Source organism: Engystomops pustulosus, chromosome 5 (assembly GCF_040894005.1).
Source record: "Engystomops pustulosus chromosome 5, aEngPut4.maternal, whole genome shotgun sequence".
Classification (NCBI taxonomy): domain Eukaryota; kingdom Metazoa; phylum Chordata; class Amphibia; order Anura; family Leptodactylidae; genus Engystomops; species Engystomops pustulosus.
This window is the reverse complement of record NC_092415.1, coordinates 167,810,103-167,831,294: the sequence shown is the minus strand read 5'-3', so window position 1 is coordinate 167,831,294 and position 21,192 is coordinate 167,810,103. Positions and strand designations below refer to the sequence as shown.

The following is a 21,192-nucleotide window of genomic DNA, read 5'->3' as shown; positions in this document are numbered from 1 at the left end:
ATTGCAAGGGTGGTAAAGGTTGTCCTTTACCACCCTTGCAATGCCATATTAACCCTTTCCAATGCAGAAAGCCACATGAATGGAATATTCTCCTCATATTCCTGCCATGTTGCTTTCTACAAGGCAAGATGACAGGGTTAATACAGGAAATTTTCCAGCTTGGTAGTTCTTAACCCCTTCCCGACGCGCGCTGTACTAGTACGGCACGTGTCGGGTCCCGGGGCATGGAGAGGGCTCGCAGGCTGAGCCCTCTCCATAGCTGGTAAGTCTTTGCTGCATATTGCAGCAAATGCTTACCGGTAACACCTGCTATCGATGCTAGCGGCTTCAAAAAGATGGCAGCGCATGGGCGCCCTTTATACTGCCATACTGTAGTATGGCAGTATATGGTAGGATCGATCAGACAACCTAGGGTTAATGTACCCTAGGGGGTCTGAAAAATAGTAAAAGTAAAAATAAAAAAAAGTTTAATAAAAAACCCTAAAAATTCAAATCACCCCCCTTTCCCTAGAACTGATATAAATATTAATAAACAATAAAAATCATCAACATATTAGGTATCGCCGCATCCGAAAAAGCCCGATCTATCAAAATATAATTACGTTTTTCACTGCGTTAACCCCGTAACAGAAAATAGCGCCCAAAGTCGAAAATGGAACTTTTTTGCTATTTTGAAAAATTTTTTAAAAAATCAATAAAAAGTGAACTAAAGGTCGCACAGTCCTAAAAATGATAGCAATGAAAACGCTGTCAAAAGTCACAAAAAATTACACCACCCACAGCTCCTCACCGTACCGCTCTGTGCGCCCATTGCCAGCCTATGGGGGACTTGTGTGTGTGTATGTGTATATATATATATATATATATATATATATATATATATACGACCCCAACAGTTGTGTGAATGTAGCCTAAGGGTGTATTCACACAGTTGATTTTTGTATCACTTATATTTGGCCATAGTCGCTTTTTTTACTGGGAAGGGGGGGTGTATGTTATAAGGGCAAGAATCGTTTTATGCTTTGGGGGGGGGGTGCTATTTATTCTATGAGGGGCCAGAATCCTTTTATACTGTGGGGAAGGGGGTTCTGTGTATTTTATATGGGACCAGAATTGTTTTATACTGTGGGGGGGAGGGGCTGTATATATTATATGGGGCCAGATTCTTTTTTTTCCTGGGGGGGAGGGGGGGCTATATATATTTATACGGGGCTAGATTTCAGCTGGGGGTATACAGTATATTACTAAGCTGGGGGGCTGTATATGGGATACAGTATATTACTAAGCTGGGGGGCTGTATATGGGATACAGTATATTACTAAGCTGGAGGGCTGTATATGGGATACAGTATATTACTAAGCTGGGGGGCTGTATATGGGATACAGTATATTACTAAGCTGGGGGGCTGTATATGGGATACAGTATATTACTAAGCTGGGGGGCTGTATATGGGGTACAGTATATTACTAAGCAGGGAGGCTGGATATGGGATACAGTATATTACTAAGCTGGGAGGGCTGTACATGGGATACAGTATATTACTAAGCTGGGGGGCTGTATATGGGATACAGTATATTACTAAGCTGGGGGGCTGTATATGGGATACAGTATATTACTAAGCTGGGGGGCTGTATATGGGATACAGTATATTACTAAGCAGGGGGGGCTGTATATGGGATACAGTATATTACTAAGCTGGAGGGCTGTATATGGGATACAGTATATTACTAAGCAGGGGGGGCTGTATATGGGATACAGTATATTACTAAGCAGGGAGGCTGGATATGGGATACAGTATATTACTAAGCTGGGAGGGCTGTACATGGGATACAGTATATTACTAAGCTGGGAGGCTGTATATGGGGGTGAATAACAAGGACTTTAAATATATGAGAGCAGGGCTTTATAAAAATAAAGACATTATTATATTTATACAGTATATATGCATTATTGGGTGCTATATGTTTACATTGGTCAGGGGAGCACTGTATTTAAAATCATGTAACATAATAATAGGATGGGGTATATTAGTGATAGGATATAATAGATTACTTTGCATCATGTAAAACAAATGTTAGAGGGTCTGTATTAATAAATTAGGGATGTTGTATATTGATGTGCTGTACCTGCTATAATTCCAGTAGAATGTATATATATGTGTATATATATAATGAAGCGATGTTTTATATGTGGGGAGAGTGCGGTCAGTTGTGTTGTGAGGGGTATATATTATTTAGGAGCGCAGTGTTGTTATCCAGGAGACTTTATACTGTAAGTGACTGTGCTGCACGGAGCTGAAGATATCCGGCCGTGAATTCAGCAGTGATAGGTAATAAAGTCCTCCTGATGGAAGAGATTGTCATCTATAAGGTACTAGATGCCACTAATGACTCTCTGAACCTGTAGTCAGTCACACAGTGTCAGGGAGCTGTCTGTGGGGATGTTAATTGTTAGTAAAGTTTTCAGCATTTACTAAACAGGGAGCGGGGGGGGGGGCAGCATTTTAATATTCGCCTCAGGCAGCAAATATGCTAGAATCGGCCCTGGTTAGTAGTGTTCCCTGTATTCTCTAACATAACACATGGCTATTTGCAGGGGTGCATTAAGGCTGCCATGGGTCCTGGACTGGATGAATATTATAGCCCCCACAAGTCTGGAATCACTTCCTACATAAGTGACTAGAATCAGCTTCTTGGGGAATGGAGGATGCGTCCCTTCTACCTGCTTTCAATTTTCATGAACTTTGGAGGATCTTCAAAGGTCCTGAAATGGCTCTTGTGTACATGTGTATTGAGAGCAGGAACAGATGTACAAGGATTTAATGGGTGAAGGCCCTTCTCAGTATAAAATTTGGTGGGCGGTTTGGGGGGCCTTGGGCATCCTGGAAGGCTTGGGCTCTGGGATAACTGCTTAAACCACCTAAACTGTAATCCACTACTGGCTGTTGTTACACTGGTTTGGCAAATTTTCCCACCCACTTTTTGTGACTTTGACAAGTTTCAGACATAAGTGGGCACATCCATGAAACGGACAGATAAACTGTCTTTGTTGCCTATAGCATGTGCCAACTCTTTCAGAGATTCTCATGTCCTAAAAATCTGGGCCATCGAGGGATGTCCCGAAGCCAGAAAGTGAATTTATGCTTGCTATGGTTATGACTACATGTGTTTCATATGTTACAGCATTTTCAGGATTTTAATGGAATACATTTGTTGTTTGTAGCTGCTCTTCCATCTAAACTCTGCCCACTTTACAACTTTTCAATCATGAGCAGGAGAGAAACATCACAAATAAGCACACCATGATTTTTGACCTGAAAATGTAAGGAATCGTGTCCGCAAACAACACCTCCCCCCTCCCCTCCCCTGGCTAAATTTTAGTTTGAAAAGAAAGCAACATGTTCTAAGATCCCCCAAAATTCCTCCTTTATAAGGGTTCTATAGACACATGCGCAAAAAAGAACATCCATTTTGTGTCAGTATTGTATCCACATCATTTTTTCACATCCATAAGGCATTTGTTGATCCATAGATTTTTAGCATTCATTCTTAATAAGAGTAGTAACGAGTGGTCTGCACAGAATTTTGTTAGATAATCACATGACAGGTGTCATTTAAAGGAAACCTACCACTTCGGGTAGGGCTTATAAGCTGGACATGCCGTGCACCAACTCAGGGTGAGCTGGTGCTTATCTCCGTTATGTTTTTAAATAGTTTTAAAGTGTTTTAACAGTTTATTAATGTTTATATCCTTACTGGCTTTCCTGCACCGGGGTCCGCGCTCGGCGCACCATGCGCGCTACCACTTACTATTCAGATGCACGCACGGTCGCGCGCATGGTGCGGGAAAGCCAGTAAGGATATAAACATTAATCAACTGTTAAAACACTTTAAAACTGTTTAAAAACATAACGGAGATAAGCGCCGGCACCAGCTCACCCTGAGTTGGTGCACGGCATGTCCAGCTTATAAGCCCTATCCCAAGTGGTAGGTTTCCTTTAACTTCTCTGTTTCCATAATGGCAAAGAATGGTAGAAGCCCCAGTGGAGCTCTGAACTTAGCCTACATGGACACAGACTTTTTTTAGGGTGTGTTACCAGGGGCATAACTTGAGGGGCTGCAGAGGTTGCGGTCTTACCAGGGCCCAAGAGGCTTAGGGGGCCCTTATGGTGTCACTTTCCCATATGAGAAGACTATGACTATAAACCATACATTATAGTCGGGGGCCTGGCACAGACTTTGCACTGGGGCCCATCAGCTTCTAGTTACGCCACTGTGTGTTACTTATTTATCAGCAGCCAGTACACATCTGCATTCACTTTGATGGCCTTATGCCCATGGACTTGCATGGTGTATGAGCAGACTGCTGAGAGGCAAAAGATGGAGCAAGTCCTATTCCTGCCCTATTGCACAGCTTGAGCAGCCTTTTTCAATTGCCATCAGTGCATGGGAAGAATTAACCCACCATTGACACATGTCAAGTGCAGGGAACCTCAGCTTGAGCAGTTCCTGGGCATCTGAGAAAAAATGCATTTAAAATAAACAACAAAGGACTCATTCAATTCCCTGCAGCTTCCAGTGCCACAGATTTGGGTAATTTTAGAAAGCGGCCATATAGTACTGAAATTAACTTTCTTGCTAAACTAATAAAGTATATTAGAAAGTATGGGATAGATAACGTCATCTGTGACCGCTGAGTCAGACTACTCACAGGACTTGTTTGTAGTCTGTAACCATGGGAACATATTGCTATGTACAGCAGCTGTATACACAATGTGGACATTTTTATTCAAGGCTTTGTTGACTTTTGTTAGTTTAGATGGAGCTTGAAAAAATTACAGATTATATACATTTACTCAACTTACCTGAACTTTTAGAGAACAGCCGGAAGTTGGAGCAAAAAGTAGCTGCAGTGCTGTAAGGGGCACATTAATCATAGGCTGGCGCTAAGTGTGAGAAATAGAGGAATGAGAAATAGTGCATATCAGGAGGGGGTGCTGTTGCAAATTTTACATTGGTACCATGGAGGTACATCTCCAGACATATGTGGAAACACTTCTTTCTGCATTATAAAACATTGTAATAAGTAATAAACATGGGGGGGTGGGGGGCATTACATCCTGTACTGACTACTGCCATGATTTAGTCGCAATTCCTGCCCTCCTCACCCATTGGGCAGGGAAGGGGTGGTTCCAGGCTGCGTAGTGGGATGATGGGTGCTGATGATCACGGCAAACTGGTCCTGGCGCAGTTATACACCAGGCCAGACCTGGCATAGAGTCCAGCACAAGAGGCAATTTCAATTGCGCCCACACCACTAGATACTGCCCAGGAGGCCTCCTAAAAGATCTGACGGGTACCGAATACTTGTTGCTCATGATGAAACAAGGATTGTGGATTCTTTTAACTCTTGTGGTGAGTCGTTCCTCTATTATCCCTCCTGAAATGTATGAATACATTTGAAACTGGGTCTTTCTCTGTTATAACAGTGCAATTGCCCAATCTTCCATGTATTGATATACAGGCAGTCCCCGGGTTACATACAAGATAGGTTCTGTAGATTTGTTCTTAAGTTGAATTTGTATGTAAGTCGGAACCGTATATTTTATAATTGTAACCCCAGCCAATTTTTTTTTTTGGTCTCTGTGACAATTGGATTTTAAAAATGTTGGATTGTCATAAGAACCAGGATTAACACTAAAGCTTAATTACAGACACCAGTGATAACTGTTATAGCTGTTTATTGTAGCCTAGGGCCTAAGTACAGTAAATTACCAATATCCAGAGGTCTGTTTGTAACTAGGGGTCATCTGTAAGTCGAGTGTCCTTAAGTAGGGGACTGCCTGTATTTCTAGGAGGAATAACAGGGATTCGAGTGCAACGTAACATGAAAAGCAGCTCAATATTGTTATATCATGGGGGAATGCACATATGTATGGAAGAGGTATCATTCACCATTGTCCATTTTATATTGTAATGAGAAGAATTTGCGACTACTCCGTCCTTTTCACTGGTTGGATGGCAAGGGGGCTGTGCAGAACGGCAGAGTGGGCAGACTCAGGGTGGGGACACAGTTTTACACCTGGCTGGTGAGTCCGGAAATTATAACCTTGCAGAAGTCCATGTACTTACCACTAAAAATAACCCTATTCAAATTATCAAAACTTTTTTGTTGCTGTATTTTTAAAATTAAAAAAATAAATAAAAACTAATGGCTATTATTAGTGGGCTGTTGGAATTTTATTTTATTTTTTTTAACAAATTTGGATTTATTTTTTTTTGCATGTGTGAGGGAGAGCTAAGTGGATTTTATGGCATGCACCACATTTATTAATGGGATGCACTTGTGTTTGGTACAATATAGACGCAGTACGTCACCCTTGAGTTTGTGTTAGCAGATACAAGTGTCTAACTACCAGTGAGCTACATGAAATCTATCACACAGTGTGGGCCACTGCAATAAACTTGTCACATCCATTTACTTTAATGGTGACTTTATTTTTATGGGACCTGTAAATCTTCCCTAATGTGTTCCTCAAAAGACTACAGAAAGGTTTTTGGCTAGTGTAAGGTTTTACTTGTTCTGTTTTCTTAACATTTAGTGTTTAGTATCCTGTTTTGGAGGCTGTCATGGAGACCTCCAGTTAAAGGGGCATCTAGCCTTTATATTGTGACACTAGTCATAATGTGGTAGGAGCCAGTCACTATACGCTACAGTCCCTTCTTAATGATCACCTGACTTCTGCCACTACATCTTAGGCTAAGTTCCCACTACTGTTCAAACCTCTGTTAACTTATTTATAAAAAAAAAAAAAGTAGAGAACGGAGGTTTAATGTATCAATTAAAAATCCCATTGACATCAATGTAAATTTTATGTCATCCGTTATGTTCAGTTCATAGGTATCTCTTATCCATGCTTTTTTGGGGGGTTTATTTACAGGAAAAATGACAGTGGCTGCAGTACTTTTCCTCTTTTTGAGAAAAAAACGCATGGATAACAGATACCTGACAGATGACATAAAAGTTACATTGGGATTTTTAATTGTTACGTTAAAAATCCGTTCTTTACCTTTTCTAACAGACGTAAGGATCTGAGGTTTGAACGGTGGTGTGAACTCAGCCTTACCCAGCGACCAAAATCAAGTATAACAAACCAGGGACACTTACTCATAGATCCAGGCACCGTGACTGTGGTAATCTTCTTACATTGGTTTTATATGGCCTCCTTCCTTCTAAAAGCATCTTTCAAAATTATGCTAATGAGTGTGAAGGTTTCTGTAGGTCTTCCCTTCTGCTCCCTCAGAACTTCCCCTCTCCCTCTGCAGCAGAGGAAATTGCAGGACACAGTGGGAGGGGTAAGTGCTCCTGCACAGTGTAACAACAGCCGGTGAATCTGTTACATGGAGGGGCTTCAGTAACACCTCCTTGATCCCTTCAGACTCATTAGCATAATTATAAAACGTGATTTTTGAGAAAAAGGAGAACATGGATAACAAATATGAGAAAATTACCACAGTCACAGTACCTGAATCTATAAGCAAGTGATCCTGGTTTATCATTCTGGATTTTGATGGCAGATTTTTAACTTACTTAATGCCATGTGTTTCAGGGTGATGCAGTGAACACCAAAATCACCTCTTTTTACTTACAACTCTTTATTCCTTGTCCAAATTGAGCTGACTACATAAACTTGATATATAGGGAGATGCCAACTGAAGTTGAATTCCCACTTACCTCAGTTTGACACCATTGATAAGTTTGCTGCAAATTGGAAAGGTTGACATCTGCTGCAAAATGGACAAATACTGATCTAAAGATGCATGTAAAACAAAAAAAAGATATTGAAAATCGTCCCTGTATCATGCATTTTTCGTGATGGCACAAAGCTGCACTGAATGCAATACTTTACATCGCATCAGTGCCCATGGCTGTCATTGTAACGGCTGTGTGACCAATCCCGGAAAAAGTAGAGCATGTCCTGGTCAGAACAGTTTTTCACGGATCACTCATAGACTATTTTTTTTGAGGTTCTGTATAAGAGAGACAGCCAGACTACTGCAATCGGCCATGAAAAACAATAGTTTGTTTTCACGACCAATTCTGGCCACATTAGAGCGCAGGTGGCCTAAGGCTTGCTGATTTTTGTCTCTATAGTGACTTGATTGAAGACATATTTTCACAAATATTATCTTCAATTTTGGGGGTTTCTTGGAATAGACAGATTTCAGCATTTTCTAAACTTTGCAGCATGACCACATTCTGCTGCAGTTCTGTAGCTGTAAACAGCAGATTTCTGTTGCAGTTTGAAGTTGCAATTTTGCTCCTGCAAGTGGCAGAGCTCAACCTTTGCCCCTAGGGCCTTCTGCACACGTTGTGGTATGGCTAGGGAAATTACCCATTGTGCAAGTATCAGAAACTAGCAGTTTTCTGCCACGATTTTGCTCAACCTTTGCAATTCTGCCAGGGATTGGTTTGTTGCAGGTAAAAATCCATGTGCATTGTTATCTACTGAAGTGGAACCTTGGACAATGAGAAGGGCCGGATTAAGGTTGGTGGGAGCCCCTGGGTACAGCCCCCCAGCAATCACTATATACAGCTCCCCCAGCAATCACTTTATACAGCTCCCCCAGCAATCACTTTATACAGCTCCCCCAGCAATCACTATATACAGCTCCCCCAGCAACCACTATAAACAGCTCCCCCAGCAATCACTATATACAGCTTCCCCAGTAATCACTATATACAGCTCCCCCAGCAATCACTGTATACAGCTCCCCCAGCAATCACTATATACAGCTCCGCCAGTAATCACTATATACAGCTCCCCCAGTAATCACTATATACAGCTCCCCCAGTAATCACTATATACAGCTCCCCCAGCAATCACTATATACAGCTCCCTCAGCAATCACTATATACAGCTCCCCCAGCAATCACTTTATACAGCTCCCCCAGCAATCACTATATACAGCTCCCTCAGCAATCACTATATACAGCTTCCCCAGCAATCACTATATACAGCTCCCCCAGCAATCACTATATACAGCTCCCCCAGCAATCACTGTATACAGCTCCCCCAGCAATCACTATATACAACTCCCTCAGCAATCACTATATACAGCTCCCTCAGCAATCACTATATACAGCTCCCTCAGCAATCACTATATACAGCTTCCCCAGCAATCACTGTATACAGCTCCCCCAGCAATCACTACATACAGCTCCCTCAGCAATCACTATATACAACTCCCTCAGCAATCACTATATACAGCTCCTCCAGCAACCACTATATACAGCTCCCCCAGCAATCACTATATACAGTTCCCTCAGCAATCACTGCATACAGCTCCCCCAGCAATCACTGTATACAGCTCCCCCAGCAACCACTATATACAGCTTCCCCAGCAATCACTGTATACAGCTCCTCCAGCAATCACTACATACAGCTCCCCCAGCAATCACTATATACAGCTCCTCCAGCAATCACTACATACAGCTCCCCCAGCAATCACTATATACAGCTCCCTCAGCAATCACTATATACAGCTCCCTCAGCAATCACTATATACAGCTCCCTCAGCAATCACTATATACAGCTCCCCCAGCAATCACTATATACAGCTCCCCCAGCAATCACTATATACAGCTCCCCCAGCAATCACTATATACAGCTCCCCCAGCAATCACTATATACAGCTCCCTCAGCAATCACTATATACAGCTCCCTCAGCAATCACTATATACAGCTCCCTCAGCAATCACTATATACAGCTTCCCCAGCAATCACTACATACAGCTTCCCCAGCAATCACTATATACAGCTCCCTCAGCAATCACTATATACAGCTTCCCCAGCAATCACTGTATACAGCTCCCCCAGTAATTACTATGTACAGCTCCCCCAGCAATCACTGTATACAGCTCCCCCAGCAATCACTGTATACAGCTCCCCCAGCAATCACTGTATACAGCTCCCCCAGCAATCACTATAAACTGCTACCCCAGCAATCACTATAAACTGCTCCCCCAGCAATCACTATATACAGCTTCCCCAGCAATCACTATATACAGCTACCTCAGCAATCACTATATGCAGCTCCCTCAGCAATCACTATATACAGTTCCCTCAGCAATCACTATATACAGTTCCCTCAGCAATCACTGTATACAGCTTGTAATCCAAAACCTTCATATATCAAAGCAAGTTTTCCCATAGGATATAATTGAAACACAGACGATTCGTTCTTTACCCCAAAAACATTTAGTTGTGTGAAGTACAACATCTAGCCCTTTATTTCATTCTTAATTTTGTCTTATACAATATTGTGACGGAGGGAGGTACAGTAGAAGGTGAAGAATGCTCACAAAATTGCTTGTATTATGGACATTTTGCTTGTAAACAAAGTTAGGCTAAGTTCACACATTTACATTGGTGTCAATGGGATTTTTAACTAGTTCGTTAACTCTCCGTTCTTTCCTTTTTTAAAAAGAAGTAAGGCACGGAGATCTGAATTTACCTTTATTTAGTTAATGGGGGTAGGGGTAGGTTGTAGAGCTGAATTTTTTCATACCCAAAGACTACATACATATGAGAACAGATTTGATGTATAATTTCCTTGTGGGTTTGCAGAGCAATTGTGTATAGTGGTGGTAGCCCTCACCCATTAAATTCTCTACATCTGTTCCTAATCTCAATACACATGTACACAAGAGCCATTTCAGGACCTTTGAAGGTCCTCCAAAGGTCCTGAAACTGCATATTGAAAGCAGAAAGAAGGGAGAGCTGATTCTAGTACCATATGTAGGAATGATTCCCAGATTTGTAGTGGCCATAATATTCAGCCCATGGCAGTCTTAATCCACCAATGATTGTGTATCATACAGATTTTATCACCAATTGTTTTGCACGCTCTATGCTAAAGGTGCACCAAAAAATAAAGTTGGTGCACTCTGTTGGAGCAGTGCAGGGAGCCCCAGATTCATGAAGAACGTGCGCCACATTTCCTGAATCTGGCGCCCCCTCCAGGCACAGGCACATAGTGCAGTTTGCACAGTTTTTGATAAATGTGGACCTATAGGTCAGTATGCTGCTATGTGCAGAAATCATGGATAACATACAACATGAAAAACGCTTGTCCTTAGGATTCCTTCATGTTGGAGTTGTTTTTTACATCCTTGGTTCAGTGGTTTTTACGGACGCCTTATTGAGCAGTTCTTTTCTACTGATCCATTGTCCGTGAAAATTGTTTTTTAAACCTGTTTTTATTTTTTTTTTTCATGGATGCAGATCAAGGACTGATCTCTGTGCAGCGCTGCGGAATCTGTATGCGCTATATAAAATAAAGGAATTAAAAATTAAAAGAATAGAATTCTATGGGTCTTCCAAAAAACTGACCACAGGTCTGGGGGGGCGGGGGTGTTCACCGATGAGCCTGAGAAACCAGGTGTTTTGCGGACAAAAAAAACAGAAGAAAATTTGAGACAACACGCAAAGGACATGCAACAAGCACACATCAGTGGGAATCCAGCCTGCCTACACACAAAAAAAAAATTCAGCTGCTGCAACATGTATATTCACTTTCAGTACTAAAAATATACACTTCTGAGAACAGACTGTACATACGAAATAATATACTAATATATTGCATACATGTGTATAAATGGCGCAGATATTTTCAATATTTTCACTGATTCTGAGTCCCCATTATGAAGTAGCAGGGAGGATACATTGTAGCTGTAATGTATCTGTGTATGAGGGCATTTATTTCATTGCAGGGAAAATAAGCATCACAGTCTCCATCCCTCACACCCCTTGTGGCTGGCAGTATGGGCCATGCTGTGCACTGACCACCATCTCCTCATAACAATGAGCCAGGAGCCAGGGGGAGGATGGATGACGTCAGAGGAAAGGCGTGGCTTCCCTGGCTGCAACCACTGCCTTGTGTGTCTATGGAGGAGCAGTCTTTATGTGTGTGGCTATATATATCTATAGAGTATGTGTGTAACTATGTATATATATAGGGTATGTGTGTGACTATGTATATCTATAGGGTATGTGTGTGACGATGTATATCTGTAGAGTATAGGTTATGTGTGTGGCTATGTATATCTATAGAGTATGTGTGTGATTATGTGTATATATATAAAGTGTGTGTGATTATGTATATCTATAGGGTATGTGTATGGCTAAGTATATCTATATTGTATCTGTGTGGCTATGTATATCTATATGGAATGTGTGGCTATGTATATCTATAGATTATGTGTGTGGCAATAGAATTATTGATTATTTGGTTATGTTATCTATATAATTTAATAGATATTTATATCAAATATATAACATTGGATAAAATATAAGGATTGTGCTTACTTTCAAGTTTTTCTGTTTATTTTATTATGATTGTTTTAATATATTACATTCATTGTGTGTTGTATTTCTCATAAGATTATATTTACTCATCTGAAATAGCTTCCTTTCACCCTAGTGATAGTCCCAGCAATATATCCTGTAATGTGATCTCCCCTGCCTCCCCTGCATATATATAGTGTTTGTAAAAGTCCAAGCCTCGATAGTAAGTGCTTCACAAAAAAAAGTTTGAAGCAGAGGCAGTAAATCAGATGCTTTATATCAGCGAATAAAATCCTACAAAATACAATTAGATTAAATTTAATCCGTAGAACATTCATTTCGTAATTCAATAAAAATAAATAAAATATTACAAAACTTTCTTGTTTGCTGTTGATGAGTTTGATTTTAATCTTCCCCCATATAAATGCAAATTTGACTTTCCTTAAAGCTACCAAGATCGGTCTTGATACAAATGAGGAATTTTTAAATATTGTAATTCCTTATGTAAATTCATTTTAATTAATTGCTAATATAGTGTAGTTGTATTCGTGTATTATAGATTATTATACAGATATGATTCGATTCTTTACGATCCACTACGTATCTTATATTTATTATTTCATGATATATTCTATCAAGACAATCGCTCAGCTTCCATTGGCAAAGCGTTACTGGTGCTCGTTTACATAGACGGACACATCTTTTGTCTTTACTGTCAGCAACAAAGCCCTGGAATCTGAGCTAAGAATCCTGCACTTCAATGCGAATTATAATGAATATAGCACATAACTATGAAAGGAATGTCTCTTTTCACCAACATCTATCACTGGAATTCTTTTGTGCAAAAATAAACCAAAGTAATAATAAACTAAAATAAAACCAAAAAATATATCTATCACGAAATACTTTATAAATGTGCAGTCTGTATAAAACAATAAAGTCCGTGCAAAACTAGAGCTCTGGTGCTGTCCACATTTATCTAGAAAAATAGCCGAAAAATATTCTGATATCAAATATTTAAAACAGCATAAAAATTAAAAATATCAAATATAAAATTATTAGGAATTGTAGTAACCACAACAAGTCAGTAGGCAGAGGAATAAAAGAATAAAGCGATGGTTGAGTTATCATCTAGGTATATACTGTATGTATAGAGGAAGATCTCCCAGACACTAATAGGACTGAATAGGCTTCTTACTCATTGCAGCAGCAACAGCACTAAAACCAAGCTGTTGTTTTAATAGGGCAATAAAAATGAATTATGGTTAAACGCCTTGTAGCTCTGAGCTTCTGGATGGAATCCCCAGTCTGGAGAAATACGTAAGAGGGGTTTTATATTTGTATGAGCTGCAATTGATCTCCTTGATGACATTCTCATTCATAGAAAGCATTTGATTTATGAGTTTAGGAAGAATTGCATCCAGCACATCTAGATATTATTGCATTGCTGCATAAGAAGCCCTTACACTCTAGCAATGTGATGTGCTGTGTACTACACTATACAATATATACACACATATACATATATATATACATATAGAACATTCGAGATCATGCAGCTCTGCTGGGGGGGGAGGGGAGATGTGTCCATACTATATACTTGTAGGAGTGAGCACATTCATTAATTCCCATTATACATTATTTTCTCTTTCAGATGATTCAAGGATGTTGTCAGAAATGATAATATGTTCCAACAAGAAGTTATGCATTTTTTTAAACTTTTTTTTATTCTGTTATCAGTCAATTGCAAATTCATAAATGTATTTTTTAGTTGTTGTTTTTTTTTCATCTTTGGGTATTATATTGAATGCAAAATTAACCAATCCATGGGGAAAAAAACAACTGACCTACATTTTGTCTTTTTTTTAATAAAAAATAAAGTCAAACAAAAATATATATATATCTCATATAGATTTCTAATAAATATCTTGTTATATACAAACATTCCTAATGGTTTGCAAATTATTCATTCTGTGTGCTTTTTTTTCTCTTTGAATTGCTTTCTATTGACATGGAAAAAAAATAAAATACAGCAATGATTTATGGTGTTAGAAAAAAAATCATAAAGAAAAGAACCTGTGGGATATAATTATTTATTCTACCAAAAATAGTTGTATGACAAGGATGTAATACAAAAATAAAAAAAGAAAGTGAGAATATAATTACATATAGTCACTTTCTTCTAGAGGCCTCACTTATTGCTTTTAATGGGTTAAACAGAAACGAAAATGGAGAATCATGAAATGGGTTTAGATGCAAATAATAAAAACAGATTTGAGGGTCAGAAAAATTAACCATTTCGCCTCTGTTGATGGATTCAGTAGTTGAGATGCTGCAAGTCAATTGTGGTAAATGTGTCTGTGAAAAAATCAAAACTATCTGCAGATAAATCTACAGGGCTGTCCAGAGATCCTGGTAAACTAGGGGACACGGTATCTGAGAGCTGGAGGCAAGAATCTGAGGAGAAGACATTGAAGTCTGATAGAGAAGCCACATCTAGGGCCTCGTCAGGGCTATCATTGTGGAGTCCAGCAGCTGCAGAGTCCTGGCCCATTGTTGATAAGCAGTTCTGAACAGTGGGTGACTGGTGCTGCTGGAAATGTCTAAGATTTTTGTCATTGCTGGATAATGGAGAAACTGGGAAAGTTTGAGGATCCCCATTGTGTGCATTCTGCTGCTGGAAAGTGTATCCATCCCTCTCCAGTAAAGCCCCAGAGACATTGTTGAGAGCTTGCTCAAACAGAGCCTTCTCCTTATCTCCACCATCAACCTTCTCAGAGTCCTCCAAACTTTTACACTTCCCTTCCCCATTTTGATTCTCCTTACACTGGGTCTGTCTCTTGTGCTTCATTCTTCGATTCTGGAACCAAACTTTAACTTGTCTCTCGGTTAAATCCAACAAAGCAGCGATCTCCACCCTCCTGGGTCTGCAGAGATACTTGTTGAAGTGGAATTCTTTCTCCAGTTCCAGCAGTTGTGTATTGGTATAAGCTGTCCTTAATCTTCTGGAGCCTCCACCACCAGCACTATTCTCCTGAATTTCAATGATTTCTGTAAAAATGCACAAAACAAACAACTTTCAAGTCATCCTCCATGAGCTCAGGGAAGAACTCTGCCACAAAATGGCCGACCTGTATTATACTCTACAAACTTTATTTTACATCTTTAAGTAGAATCAATAATTTTTTTTATACAGCCCATCACATTACTGTGCAGATCATTACTTATGATGGAGACACAAAAGACACTATAGAATACGTATGGAATGTTTGGGGCTTACAGTCTATTACAAAAGTTCTGTGAGTCTGTAAATATTTTGAATTAGAAGGTGTAAATATTACTAGTTAGATAATGGTTATAGTAAATAGAAGACTTGTCACTAACCTTTGTGGCTGAGGCAGGCTGCTGCTGCTGCTGTAGCTGGGGCACTGGTGGCTGGAGGGGCAGGGGGCTTCTTGGATGCCTTCTTCTCCTTCATCCAGGGGTACTCCGGGGGCAGGGATCCGGCTGCTGGCACAGGGCTGCTGCCACCATTGGGGCTGTGTTTGGGCCGGCTGTGGCGAGGGTGGCTGCCTGGATTCAGGCTGGGGATGGTCTGCTCGAAAGGAGGAGGAATAAGTGTCGAGTGTGAAAGCGCAGAGCTCTTGATTGATGAACTTTGAAATGTCTCAGCGACAGGGGGAAAGGATGTCAGGCACTCAGCAAGCGACGGCTGACTATTGATAAAGCCAATCTCTCGCTCAAATTCGTAATTCATGGCCCTCTGCTCCTGCGAAAAGTTCGCACAAACCGACGACGGCGAAAAAAAATCATAAAAATCCTGGATGTGTTTTTTTTTTTCTAATTCACTGATTACAGCCGTATGGGGACTGTGCTACTATTAAACTATTGAATTCATGGAGACAAGGTTGAAATTGGACCGAATTGGTTGTCACATGATTGCTCCTGTCCAATGACAATTTGGGGTTTAATCAAAAGAAGCCACTGTCTGTGTGATTGATCCAAAAAAAAAAAAAAAGAAGGCAAGAAGGAACGCCTCATTGTATGGCAGCTAGGCTTTTATTTACACATGATCCTCTATAGCACTGCCTCATATCTGCAGATATTATAGATGTCATATATGTGCATGTATGTGCTGCTCTGCTCTGCCCTGCTCTGCATTCACACACACTACATTGTCTCAGCCTGTCAGGGAGGAGGGTTACTCCACACACAACATTGAGGAGCCCAAATCTGACGCCTTAAGTCATTAACAAAGTAATCCATTAATCTTCAAAGTTTTGACACCAAAGAACCAAAGATTCTTGACTCATAAGAACTTACAACCAGGCACAAGATACATTTGTTAGGATGCACGGTACTCAGGACATCTTGTATATGCATATATATATATATATATATATATATATGTGTGTGTGTGTGTGTGTGCAAGTATATATATATATTAGTCAGCAGGAACGGGTTACATTTAAGGCTGCATTGTACCCCGGAAATCTTGTATATGCATATATAAGTGTATATGTGTAGATAGATAGATAGTTATAGGAACACTTAAGGCAGCACAGTACCCAGGGAAGTATATATACATATATATATATATATATATATATATATATATATATATATATATATATGTGAAATTACAACAAGGCACTAATTACACGGTATCTATCTATATATAACACACATATATATATATATATATATACATACACACATACACAAATATATGTATTCACTACTACAGTGATCAGATCAAATGGACCCTTTTGTCTTCAACACTTCCACATATAGGAATATAGAAAGCGTGTGGACAAGTCTTAATCTATGAGAACATTTTACAGCATTGCAAAATGGCTGCACATGACAATAGATATCCTCTCTCTCTATTGAGGTAATGTTTATGAATAGCCAGTACAAGGTGAGTGATTTCTTTCTACTACACTAGATTGTGGTCAGGATAGTCATCAGTGGAGAGGCTTGTGGTTTCATCAGTACTCATGATAATCTGATTAGGTCTGAAAAATATATTGTATACATACATAACACACACACATATATGCACATTTAATTGCAACTGCATGTCTAACATGCATATTAAAAACAAATATTTTTGCTACATACTTTTTAATATATATATATATATATATATATATATATATATATATATATATATATATATATATATATGGAGAGAGATGGCTATATCTTAGCTATAAATACTCAGATCCTTATTTTGTGATAGATTTCGTAATAAACAAGTAATTATAGTAATTATACTCTCCGGTCTCTGATTTACAGCAGTGATCAGGTAGTACTTGTACTATATACACATTCTTTTTCTCGATAAATTCATAAGAAAGATTTAAACTATACTAAATATAATATAAAGTAATGTTTTTAAGTCGCAGCTTGCAGGAGACTATGGGAACACAAGGCAGTAGTTAGATGGAAGGTTTTTAATTTTCTTGCTTTTATTCCAAACAAAGCTGGAAGGAAGTCTGTGTGTGATCAATCTTTCTTGCCAAATGGTTTGACAGCTTCTGGCCCTAAAGATCACATTTAAAGCTTCTTGTTTCTTCCAAGATCAAATGTTACTGGGAAAGAGGTTTCAGGAAGAAATGCAGCTAAAGAAGAGCTAGTAAGTTCTCCTTTCTTGGGATATATTCACATGGCAGGTATGGCACCTTTCCTTTGTCTTATGTCTAGGCAGCGTATCCATATAAACTGTGAATTAAAAAATTCTCTGGTTGGATGGATGATGTGTGCAGATGGAATGGAGCTTTGTTGCTCATGTGTGTGGGTGTGAGGATTTCTAAAATCCAAGCTCCCTTTCCCTATTACAGGAAACAAAGAATTTCACTTTGTCCACATTTAAAGTCCTTAAAATTAATTGTTAATATTATTATCCAACAAAATTCATCCAGATATAAACCAACGGTGATGTCTTTTATATCCATAGAGCAGGAACAAGACGCTTCATGTTAAGATTGTCCAGCAATGTACAATATGCCGACAACATATGGCAACCAGAAGCAGCATTAAAATAATACATCATGTCCTTCAATCCAACAGCCATGCCCTTGAGGACAATTATTAACACAAAAAGGGATTTATCCTGTACACCAGTGCCTTAGAAATAGTAGTATATATATATATATATATATATATATATATATATATATATATATATACTATGTATTAGTATAATATGTATTAGTTGTCGGGCTTTAAAAGCAAGCACAGGTAATTTGATACCTATGGCGCCTACCACTTATCCTGATTTATACCAGAATATGGTGTTCCTTATCTCTTCTTTTCCTTATCTTTCGCTTACAAGAGAATTTAGATATTTTCTTACATTAAGGATCCTATTTTGCAGATTTATGTATATGCTCTAGAAAATTCATTAGGAAAATAATAATAGGTTAGGGAAATTTTAAATACAAAATTTAAAGCAAACAAAGCAATTAAAATCATCATCATCATATTCTGGTAGTAGTAGGTTGTACTTTCAATTATTGCTGCCATAATGGTGATATGTGCCTGAAATATGTCTACTTAGGTATATATATATATATATACATATACATATACATGTGTATATATATATATATATATATATATATATATATATATATATATATATATATATATATATATATAAATGTGCACATATTTATATTTTATATGTATATCTATACATAATAGACATAGTTCTCGAGACAAAATATGCTTGAGTGCTCTCACACATTTGCCCACATCCTTTGATTTGTTTGATTTGGTATTTTGCCTTTTGTGTCTATCTCCTCTTTTATTTTGTTTTATCTAACAACAAAGCCACCCACATAAATGTCCATTACCAGGGAAGAGTGTAGGAGTAAAATGTGCATTTTCTTTCAATGAGCTCCACCAGAAGAGGCAGAGAGAAGAAATCATCCCGTGTGAACAGATGCCTGGGAGCTGATTCTGCAGATTGGAGCACAACATGGAGTAAGAAGCCCATCAGCACAAAGCTATTACCTACCGGACCTCCATTATCAGCCATCTTATCAATCATCTCTCCCTGGCTCTGTGCTACAAAAGAAGCTGCAGTTTCCTTCCCTACCTTCCAGGGCTGCTCCATTCAATTGCCTATTAACACTTCACACGGTATAAAATTAATAGATCATGCATATTTCTAGATATCTTTTGGATGGTTAACCCCTTGGTTCTTGTCTTGATTTTATGTTGCCACTTAATAAATATACGAATTCTGATATTTTATCTACCATTTTATTGCATCTTTAAAGAGAATTATTCTTTGTTACCATCGTTTCCTGTGCCATTATCCCATCCAACAAAAGGCCAATATCCAGACCTGAATGTCTCTTCTATGTATTATCCATAAATATGAGAGATGGGATAAATAGGATGTAAACACTTCGATATATTTGCAGAAAAATAAAATAATAAATTAACCAGAACTGATGCCCCAGCATACATACATGATTGACTTACAATTGCCATCATCCAGGCTCACCACCCTGTTTCTTATAGGATATTTGTCTAGCAAGTTAAAGGAAGTGCAATAATAATTTAACTCGTTTCCCTGTGGCATAAGAAATGTAGGAACAAATTCACATTTAAGAAGATATTTTCATTATAAAATTTGTTCTTATACCCTGTTTGATAAAAGTGTGGACTAAAATACAAAGATTGCTGCTCCAGGTAAGGTTCATAATAGACGACTATGCAAACAAGAAATAACAATAACAAAACTAAAAAAAAAAATGCAGAACAAAAATAACGTAAAAAAATATAAAATAAGGGAATTACTTGAATAGAAGTTAGAAAGAAAAAAAATAAAAAACAAATAGAATGTCAGTGATGTCCCCTCCACATATTGGTGTCCATTACAAATGTGTTAACTTGGGGGCTTCCTGAATTCTTCCCTGAGAGCTATGATGAGAAGATAATTCTGTATATGTAGGGTGGGTGTCACAAGGTCCATGGTGGTGACTACTATTCATGGGTCCTGGTCCATTGTAGTCCATGTTGGAAGAGGAATGAGTCAGGTGAGATAGACCAAACATAGAGGGCCCTGAATTTGGCATGGATTCCACATAATTGCTCCCTACATAGACGGGGCTTCCCTGTACATGAGGATTGCCATAAGCACCACTTCCCTGGAGGGGATGAGGGTCATATTCTGGGGTGACAGCAGCAGTTCCTGTGTATCTCTTCTGATGAGGGGGGCAGCTGTTATGATGAGGGCTGGGGTATGGGGCAGGCACACCATAAGAGTTTGGATGGGGTTTGTTAAAACCAGGGGGAGACTGAGGCTCATATGGGACACTGTTTACCAGAGAATGCATAGAGTTCAGATACCCCCCAACAGCTGGAGGTGGCACAGGGCTCCTGCAGGGTGAGGGGCCCCCTGATGACGTCATCATGGATTTCCCTTTCTGATCCTTTTTGTATTTCATGCGTCGGTTCTGGAACCAGATCTTGATTTGCCTCTCTGTGAGGTTGAGCAAGTTTGCCATCTCCACCCTCCTAGGTCTGCACAGGTATCTGTTAAAGTGGAACTCCTTTTCCAGTTCTACCAGCTGGGCGCTGGTATAGGCGGTGCGGGCCCTCTTGGAAGAAGATTGCCCGGGGGGACTTTTGTCACCAGCACAACTCTCACCTGCAGGGACCATCAAATAAAGCATGAGAAGATAAACTAACAACTGGTTCAATGATCACCCACAGAGAAGAAGTAAGCAAAGTTATGCACAGACACCAAAGGACTTCATGTAATGTTACTGAATCTAATGCTTTAGCAGATTGCCATTACAGCTGCTAAAGCTATTATAAAC

At 39.2% G+C, this 21,192-nt stretch overlaps 2 protein-coding genes across 6 annotated transcripts in view; both read right to left on the bottom strand.

Moving 5' to 3' along the window:
• Positions 1-14,180: 14,180 nt before the first annotated feature.
• On the bottom strand, positions 14,181-16,206 carry HOXA2 (homeobox A2). Its single transcript, XM_072153734.1, has 2 exons — positions 15,734-16,206; positions 14,181-15,400 (listed from the first exon to the last, which is right to left on the bottom strand). The coding sequence occupies exons 1-2, from the start codon at positions 16,104-16,106 to the stop codon at positions 14,667-14,669; spliced, it is 1,107 nt and encodes a 368-aa protein (XP_072009835.1). The 5' UTR covers positions 16,107-16,206; the 3' UTR covers positions 14,181-14,666.
• Positions 16,207-19,037: 2,831 nt separating this feature from the next.
• Positions 19,038-21,192, bottom strand: part of HOXA3 (homeobox A3) — a 40,463-nt gene continuing 38,308 nt past the window's right edge. For all 5 annotated transcript variants that reach the window (XM_072153724.1, XM_072153727.1, XM_072153729.1 and 2 more), the window contains one exon: positions 19,038-21,020. In XM_072153724.1, the coding sequence (XP_072009825.1) occupies positions 20,245-21,020 (776 nt within the window). In that variant the 3' untranslated portion in view covers positions 19,038-20,244. The remainder of the gene's footprint in view (positions 21,021-21,192) is intronic.